This window comes from Culex pipiens, unplaced genomic scaffold (genome assembly GCF_016801865.2).
Source record: "Culex pipiens pallens isolate TS unplaced genomic scaffold, TS_CPP_V2 Cpp_Un0002, whole genome shotgun sequence".
NCBI lineage: Eukaryota > Metazoa > Arthropoda > Insecta > Diptera > Culicidae > Culex > Culex pipiens.
The window spans coordinates 27,491-37,444 of NW_026292819.1; the positions used below are offsets into that span (position 1 = coordinate 27,491).

At 38.7% G+C, this 9,954-nt stretch overlaps 1 protein-coding gene across 2 annotated transcripts in view; it reads right to left on the minus strand.

The window, feature by feature from the left end:
* LOC120426114 (CLK4-associating serine/arginine rich protein-like) overlaps positions 1 to 9,498 on the minus strand; it is a 34,209-nt gene extending 24,711 nt beyond the window's left edge. For both annotated transcript variants that reach the window (XR_008212680.1, XM_052711345.1), the window contains exon 1: positions 9,129 to 9,498. Coding sequence is in view for 1 of the 2 variants with exons in the window: in XM_052711345.1 (XP_052567305.1) it covers positions 9,129 to 9,233 (105 nt within the window). In the remaining variant the exon portion in view is untranslated. The remainder of the gene's footprint in view (positions 1 to 9,128) is intronic.
* Positions 9,499 to 9,954: the final 456 nt, after the last annotated feature.

The window sequence follows — 9,954 nt, forward strand, 5'->3', positions numbered from 1 at the left end:
ATTGAGATCCGAAATCATTTTCCTTATCTATACTGAGCCATTTGTTTATGAAGGTTTTGCCTCAACAAAATATCATTTAACATTTTAGGTCAGTTTTTTCTTGACTAGGACACCATCGTGCGAAAGCTCAGGGACCTTTTATTATAAGGTGTGTCTGCATTTTTGCCAGGATTTTACCTGATCGCACAACCCGCCTGTCGAATACTACTATCGTACATTGACGATTAGTTAAACAAAATAAGGACATTGGTCTTACGCATTTTCAGGCGAGATTTACTCGTCCATGATTTGATGCCATGCCTAATTATTAATGAAAAATTGATTTCGGGAACAAACAAAACAAAAAAAAAAGTAAAACATAAAGTTGCTTTTTAAGTACAACCAGAACGATTACATTTGTAACAAGAATTTACTTGTGCTACTTGCTTCTAAATTTCATATTTAATTGAAGACCAATGCAAGAATTGCTTTTTCTAACAATAACTTTTAACATCTAAATGCATTATTTTTTTGTTTTATACTGAACTATTCAAACATTGATGTGAACATAAAATACCTAAAATGCATAGAATTTCTTTTGCTACAAAAAATAACGCGGTTTTCATTTTGCCACAATTTTTGTTTCTTTTTTAAACTGCATTTTTCTTCGCTTAGGCGTTTCGAACCATTTATTTGTTTGTTAAGAATTTGGATTCAATAATTGATTTGATAATAAACAATGATTGCATTCTACTTGACGCTATTACGGTTGTCAAATTAACCAATGTTTAAATTTTTCGAAGCACTTTTTTTTAATTTGTAGCTAATACCTTCTCATTTTTTTTACACTTTATTTGATCATCCTATCTTTTTCTTGATAACAACTTTTTGACAAAAAAAAAAACGCATGTACTTTGAAAGTATAATTAGAACTGTTACAAATAATATGAAACTAAACGTTCTAGTTATAATTGTTAACGTATCTATTACGCACTGATTCTGAATTTGTCCGTACTGACCAGTTTTTGATCGATGATTTGACGCCAGACGATGTTGTGATCTTTCTGCGATGATTAATTAGAGTTGCTGGTACTTAACTAGATGGTTGACCTGCTGCACGATCCTCTGACATTGTGCTTGGTCCAAGGCTGCCTCTTGATTTTATACATCATTCACTTGGTACGATTGCCGACGGTTGTAGCAACACGAACATCTCCTTGCTGGACTGCGGCTTGTTTTTGCACGTAACGATCTTCTCTAACCATCATTTTGGTTAATGCACCACATCACCAACATTTTTATTTTCACGAAACGCGATTCCCAATTCAGATTTTCATTTCCGCCGAACAATGATGAAGAAAGCATACACTGTATCTTTTGAATGCACAAATTGTTTAAATGTTTTCTAAATTGTTCATTTGTTTAACACATCTTCACTCAACAACAATGATCGTTGCCTGAACAGCCGTTGCCTCAGTTTTTTTTAGATTGTTCTTTGCGACTTTTAAAATCGCTTTTCACGATTACCGCTGCCACCAATGTGGAGGCTAGGCCCGGCCGGCATGGCCAGTCCTTTACGGCTGTGATATTTAGACGATGTGTACTCTTTGGATTCTGACTATCAACTGTCGTTTATTTTCTTGTAACTTACGTTTCTAGAGTCGGTTCTCTACCTGCTACCCGAGAACCGACTTCTAACCCTAAATGTCGGCGGGAGTCCTAATCCCACGCCGACGCTAGACGAACCGTAATAAAACTTTATTACGGTTACATCCTGCATTTCCAAGCCACATGCTCATGCGCATCGTCTACACGCTTGAAGTGCGTGTAGCGAAGGACGATACAAAACAGAGACCCAACGGTCGTTCTGTTTAGCATGTAACTTGGGAATGTAGTGGTGGTGATTACCACATAATGCAGGGACATTGTAGCCCAACTCAATCCCTACGGAACGTCGAAAGAAATTTGAAGAAATATTAGTTTTGGTGTAAATGGCAGCTTACGAGCGAAAAAGTATTTTTTGTCCATAATTTACTTTTACACCCCAGAATCAAACATTTATGAATAACTTTTCAAGGGAGCGTCCATAACCAAAGCCACTATTATGGCAGACGTGTATCGAGTAGACACACCTTTCCCCCAAATATGAGCCTGATTGGTTGAAACTACGACTTGTGAGAGCCATTTTATCATTGTTCCCCGTGTCTCATTGATGACTACTCTACCCTAAACAAAATCTCTGGCATCAGCAGCGCCTGTTTATATAGCCCTGTCAACCTGTCAAATAAAAGACTACATGAACCTCGTGACGAAAAAAAAGCATCATGAAAAAGACGCCATGTACATTTGCGGACGAAAAGCGAATCATAACAAAACTTCCCCTCCACTTGCAAAAAGCGCCATGTACATTCTACGAAGAAAAACGAAACATAACAAAGGGTGATATAGACGTTGGTGATTTCAAAAGAAGTTATGTTTGTTTTTCTTAAATATAATGACAGAAATAATGTTTTATTGAATATGGATGATCAATTATCAATAAAGGCAACGTTTTTCATCGTTTTGCTTTTTTTGCTTTTATATTAAAATGCGAATTAAAAAATGATGCTCAAAATTCAAGTGCGTTTTTCTCAAAACGCACGGTTTGTTCATGATGCTTTTTGAAATGTTGGCGTCGATACTATAATTCTAGACCAGCTTCGATCTCAAAATTCTCCAATGAATATTTTTTTCATTTTGTTTTGTATTTTGTAATCGAGCTGAAACTTTTAAAGGAGCCGTCCATAACCCCAAAAATTTTATTTTGCTGCATAAGTTCATATGATTTTCAATACAAACTTGACAGCTGTCCATACAAAAATGGTATGTGAAAATTTAAAATAGTATCTTTTCAAGGATTTTTTGATCGATTTGGTGTCTTCGGCAAAGTTGTAGGTATTAATGAGAACAATTAATAGATTACGTACATGGAAAACAAAAATAATTTGTTACTTGTTAATTGATTTCCGACAAAATACTTATTTATTTTTCTATTTTAGGATTGTATTTAGGGGCATAAATTGCCATCTTTTCAGGAAATTCAGAATAGGCAAAAAATCTACACAGCAAATTATGGATTGCCATTTCAGTAGACATCACTTTGTCATTTGTGAAATGATTTTATTCAACAAAAGAAAAAAAAGCTTCGATGCAAACCAGTAGCGTTTGGTACGGTATGTCCGCGCATCCTTCCTCCCCTGCAGATTCTGTGAAATGTGATCCGTTCTCAGAATCCTCTCTGCGATAAACACAACGCAGTAGGGCTGGCCGCTTTAATTTTTGTTATGCATTTTCGGGTGTTCTCGGATGTACTGCAATTGCACCACTCGACATTTTTGAAGTTGATGTCAGTAAACGCTTCAGTTTGGTCAAGATATGATACATTTGGGTTTCCTGAAAACGCTCCAATCGACAGAATTAAATTTTACAGGGCGACCACTCAAATCCCATTTTGAAATTCCCTACTTTTTTAGAAACTCAAATAATAGGTATTTCTTATCTAAAAAATGATCTCGAACAAAAAAAACTCTTCATACAAAATTTTACAAAAACAAATCTAAATGAATTAAAAGAAACCAAACTATTGACTATTTTCGTAAAAAACAGAAACTTAACAACAAACTCCTAAAAATACTTTAAAAAAAATAGAAGCACTCATTATTTTGGTTCAGAGTAGACACATAAACAAATAGTCATTGAAAAATAACCGAAAGCTTAACAATACTTATAATTTCAATGTTTATTTTTAAGATTGACAAACTTATAATTTTTGATACTTCATTTCAACTGGAAATGTCAAAAAGTTAAAATAACTGATTATTTTATTTTATTTTAAATTTTATTTTAAATCAAAGAGCCCTTAACATGATAACTCTTATTATTCTTTCAAAGAATTTAGAAAAATATCTGGGAATTCGATTAAAAAAATGTTTTTTTTCAGGTTCCCTTCAAAGTTTTTAAATTTTGATATTGATATTGATTTTTTATCAATACTGATTTATCTAGTTGTCAGTTTTTAACTGTTTTAATTTTTCAATGGAAAATTCACTTTGATAAAATTCTTTGTTTTACCACTTATTTATGCGAAATATCTGAAGAAACAAATTGTTTACACTAAATCCCCTAAATACGCTCCCCCCGATTGCGCCTCCCCCGTTTTGCGCCCCCCGAATTGCGCTCAAACCCCGAAATAACGCTCCCCCCAAATAACGCTCTATTGGGCGCAAATGGGGGGAGCGTTATTGCGGGGTTTTGGCGTAAAATGGGGTTTTCTTTTTAAATGTACTTTATTTACATATAAATGAAACATTTGTATAAGGGGTCATCCACAAAACACGGATAAGGGGCCATCCACAAATCTGGGTATCCAAGAACTCCCGGAAGTCATGCCCTAGATATCTACTTGATCAACGGGGGTCTATACGGGTGAAATAACCATCGGTATAGCTTCCGGTAGCTTCAGTGAACCACGATTAATATTCTGGGTTATGTTGGATTGTTATGGGTCTTCCCGGAACTCCCGGAAGTTATGACCTGATGATCAACCTGATCAACGGGGGTCTATATGGGTGTATTAACCATCGGTATAGCTTCAGGTAGCTTCAGTGAAACAAGATGGATACCCTTCACCATGTTGGATTGTTATGGGTCCTCCAGGAACTCCCGGAAGTTATGACCTGATGATCTACCTGATCGACGGGGGTCTATATGGGTGTATTAACCATCGGTATAGCTTCCAGTAGCTTCAGTGAACCACGATGGATACCCTTCGCCATGTTGGGTTGTTATGGGTATTCCAGGAACTCCCGGGAGTTATGACCTGATGATCTACCTAATCAACGGGGGTCTATATGGGTATATTAACCATCAGTATAACTGCAGGTAGCTTCAGTGAACCAAGATGTATACCCTTCGCCATGTTGGATTGTAATGGATCCCCCAGGAGCTCCTGGAAGTTATGACCTGATGATCTACCTAATCAACGGGGGTTTATATGGGTGTATTAGTCATCGGTATAACTTCATGTAGCTTCAGTGGACCACGATTGATACCCTGCGCCATGTTCGATTGTTATGGGTCCTCCAGGAACTCCCGGGAGTTATGACCTGATGATCTACCTGATCAACGGGGGTCTATATGGGTGTATTAACCATCGGTATAGCTTCCAGTAGCTTCAGTGAACCACGATGGATACCCTTCGCCATGTTGGGTTGTTATGGGTCCTCCAGGAACTCCCGGGAGTTATGACCTGAAGATCTACCTAATCAACGGGGGTCTATATGGGTATATTAACCATCAGTATAGCTGCAGGTAGCTTCAGTGAACCACGATGTATACCCTACGCCATGTTGGATTGTAATGGATCCCCCAGGAGCTCCTGGAAGTTATGACCTGATGATCTACCTAATCAACGGGGGTTTATATGGGTGTATTAGTCATCGGTATAACTTCATGTAGCTTCAGTGAACCACGATGGATACCCTTCGCCATATTGGATTGTAATGGGTCCTCCAGGAGCTCCCGAGAGTTATGACCTGGTGATTCACCTGATCAACGGGGGTCTATATGAGTGTATATACCATCGGTATAGCTTCAGGTAGCTTCAGTGAACCACGACGGATACTCTGGGGTACGTTGGCTTGTAATGGGTCCTCCAGGAACTCCCGGGAGTTATGACCTGATGATCTACCTAATCCGGGAGTTGCTGGGTTCAATGGGTAACAATCCAACATGGCGCAGAGTATCACTCGTGGAGGACCCATAACAATCCAACATGGCAAAGGGTATCCATCGTGGTTCACTGAAGCTACCTGAAGCTATACCGATGGTTAATACACCCATATAGACTCCCGTTGATTAGGTAGATCATCAGGTCATAACTCCCGGGAGTTTCTGGAGAACCCATTACAATCCAACGTACCCCAGAGTATCCATCGTGGTTCACTGAAGCTACCTGAAGCTATACCGATGGTTAATACACCCATATAGACCCCCGTTGATCAGGTAGATCATCAGGTCATAACTCCCGGGAGTTCCTGGAGGACCTATAACAATCCAACATGGCGCAGAGTATCAATCGTGGTCCACTGAAGCTACATGAAGTTATACCGATGACTAATACACCCATATAGACCCCCGTTGATTAGGTAGATCATCAGGTCATAACTTCCGGGAGCTCCTGGAGGATCCATTACAATCCAACATGGCGAAGGGTATACATCGTGGTTCACTGAAGCTACCTGCAGCTATACTGATGGTTGATATACCCATATAGACCTCCGTTGATTAGGTAGATCATCAGGTCATAACTCCCGGGAGTTCCTGGAGGACCCATTACAAGCCAACGTACCCCAGAGTATCCGTCGTGGTTCAGTGAAGCTACCTGAAGCTATACCGATGGTTAATACACCCATATAGACCCCCGTTGATCAGGTAGATCATCAGGTCATAACTTTCGGGAGTTCCTGGAAGACCCATTACAATCCAACATGGCTAAGGGTATCCATCGTGGTTCAGTGAAGTTACCTGAAGCTATACCGATGGTTAATACACCCATATAGACCCCCGTTGATTAGGTAGATCATCAGGTCATAACTCCCGGGAGTTCCTGGAGGACCCATAACAATCCAACATGGCGAAGGGTATCCATCGTGGTTCACTGAAGCTACCTAAAGCTATACCGATGGTTAATACACCCATATTGACCCCCGTTGATCAGGTAGATATTCAGGCCATGGCTTCCGGGAGTTCATAGATGCCCAGATTTGTGGATGGCCCCATATCCGTGTTCTGTGGATGACCCCTTATACAAATGTTCCATTTTTATGTAAATAAAGTACATTAAAAAAGAAAACCCCGTTTTACGCCAAAACCCCGAAATAACGCTCCCCCGATTTGCGCTCAAACCCCGAAATAACGCTCCCCCCGTTTGCGCTCAAACCCCGAAATAACGCTCCCCCGAATTGCGCTCTCCCCCGGTGTGCGCCCCCCCAAAAAGAGCGCATATGGGGGATTTAGTGTAATCATATTTGCAATAACTTAAATCACAAGTTCGTGGTTTTATTTTTTTGCTATTTCAATCTTTTTTTTTCATGTTTAAAAAACGTAAAAAAGTTTTCCCACCATTTCATTCAGAACGAACAACGATTGGATTTAAATCGATATTAAAGTTTTCCGATAACTGAAAATCAGGGTACGGGAATTTTCGCCGAATGGGTCGTTTCGCCGTATGAACATTTCTCCGAATGGACATTTCGCCGAATTAAAAAAAAAAAAGGAAAAAAGAAAAAGACAAGGATAAAAAAAAGTAAAAAAGTACTAAAAATGAGTTTGAGAATACTTCTGTGAGTTTTGCATTCTTTCAAACATGAATCGTTCTTTGTTTTAGCTTTTGGTAATTTTGGTGTTTTTATATTTTTGTTTACCTTTAATCTTTTTTTTATATTCGGCGAAATGTCCATTCGGCGAAACGACATTCAGCGAACCGTACCAGATTCGAAAATTAAGCTTTATCTATAGTAATTTACCCATACTCACAAAAAAGTTCAACAGATTTTTTTGGAAAAAAAAAATATTTGAGAAGACTCAATGAATTTAGATAAACAATTGATAATATTTTCCAACAAAATAAAACCATTGCGTTTTTACACTAGTTCAGTTGTTTTGCAATTATGTATTAGTTTTCAAAGAATGTAAGATTTGACGAAAACAAAAATTTTAGCGAACAAAAAACATTTTGCGATAATAAATATCGCATATTTTCAAAAATTCAAAAGATTTTTAAATCAACCCAAAAATGCTAAAAATAATTCTAAACTTGGAGGAATGCATTTTAAATTGATTTCAGCTGATTGCACGTAAATTTCCATTGATTTTTTCCTGCCCCTTGATTTTTCGGGCCAACTTTGAATGGAGGGAGACTAACCGGCTCCGTGGCTTAATGGTTACGGTTTCTGTCTCCCAAGCAGGAGGTTCAGGGATCAAATCCCGGTCGGTACCTTTGAAATTTGGAATCAGGAATTTGAATATATATAGAAACTAATATGAGTCACACCTTTGGGTTGGTGGTCTGGGACGCTAAGCAGTCGGCCATCACAAGGTTTACACTCTAGCAGTGAATTGATCCGTAGTGTTGAAACATGTTATCTTCTCATATTAAATACGCGCTGATCCCTGATTTGCCTGAGGGGATCGGAAGTCTAAATATAGATCAAGTTTCCTTCAGATGCTTGCTTCTATGTTTAGGCGGGGCCGAACAATGCCCAGCGACCTCGGAATTGGACCGCAAGGAGCTGTCATTCTGAAATGGTCACCACCTAATACCCGGGACTGAGATAAGTTGTATCAGCATTCGGTATATACACAGTCTGATACAAACTATACTTTCCCATAATTTCGCTACCGGTTAGCGGATATTGGATTGGACACACACACACACACAACTTTGAATGGGGGGAGACAAAAACTTTAAATAAAATTTGTACCAGTCTAATTTACTAATATGTAGATTAAGGCAAACTAATGGGCCGATAGCTCGATGCTTCAGCAGGATTTTTGTCCGGGTTTAAAATCGGAAATACTTTGGTTATTTTTCGAACTTCAAAACATTTGTTGAAAATTTTGATCAAACTACTTGAAGTTGCTTCTGGTAATTTTTTTAATCAAAACGTAAAAAATCCATCCTAATATTTATATTAGGATTTTAAATTTTATCTATTTTTAAATTTTTTTGTTGACAGATTTTATTTCACTTAGGAAATGAATCCACAAAATAACAATATGTAGTAATAACAGAAGTAATATTAATTTTATTTGGCAACGATATCTTGTTAGTTAGACTTCTTACCAGTTTACTTAGTAAGTTGGTTAGTTTACTGTTTACAAACTACAATCAAAAACCAAATCTGAAAAAAATATAAAACTAATCATAAACAAATACTTTTAAAACTCTTGGCAACCCTGCCACTCCCAACCGCGACGAGACACCCCCCTTTTCGGGCCGGCCAACAGAAGAGGCAAGATCACAACAAAAATAACAAGAGAGAAGAAAAAAATGCAAATAATAAAAACTGGTTCCCTTTGGCCCCGGACCGGGTTTTACTCAAACTCACTATTCGCTCGTAAAAGTCCTGCCGCCGCTCTGCCCGCTTCCGGTAGTCCACCAGCATGCCGCGGATCTTTTTTTCCTGCTTTCGAGCCTCGTGCCACATTTTCATTTGCGGGGATTTTATCGCGATTTTTCCCGACAAAAAAAAATAATTAATCAGCTTTTAGAAAATCGCGAATTACTCGCTTTATTCGACACTTCCGTATTCAATTTCACATTCACCACTCGCACTCGTACCGGAACTCGCGATTTTACCAACTAAAAGCCACTTTTAATGCGAATTTTCTACGTTTTGGAGGAAAAGAAAATTCAAATTTCCTAAAGCCAGCCAAAACTATCCATCCGTCATCGTTGGGTGCGGAAAATGCGGCTTTCTTCGGACGACCGACGAGCGTCAACTGTCAAAGTTCGGCGCGGTGCCGGCTCGAGAGGGGGTTCGGGTGCGTTACCGCCACCCTGGCGCATTTGCGTAACGCCTACCCTACACGCTAAAGAATAATTTGACCACTGAGAATCAGCATTACACATTTTTAAGTTCATTTTAAAGCACATGAATGCATGCACGGTTTTCGTCAAACCCGAACCTACTCAGAAATTAGTAATCTCGGCATCTGTCAGATTTGAGGGAATTTCACTTAGATCTAAGTGATTAAACACTCAGGTTTTGTTGAATTCAGAGTGAAATTACCTCTAATCTGACAGGCTGATATGTTGATCGGAAGAAACGCAAAACTCCGCCCAAGAAACGGTCACGAAAAGATTTTTCTTAAGCGTTACGCAGCTGAAAAGGAACAGAAACGGAAAGTGGCGTTTGACGATTCTTCGAGCGG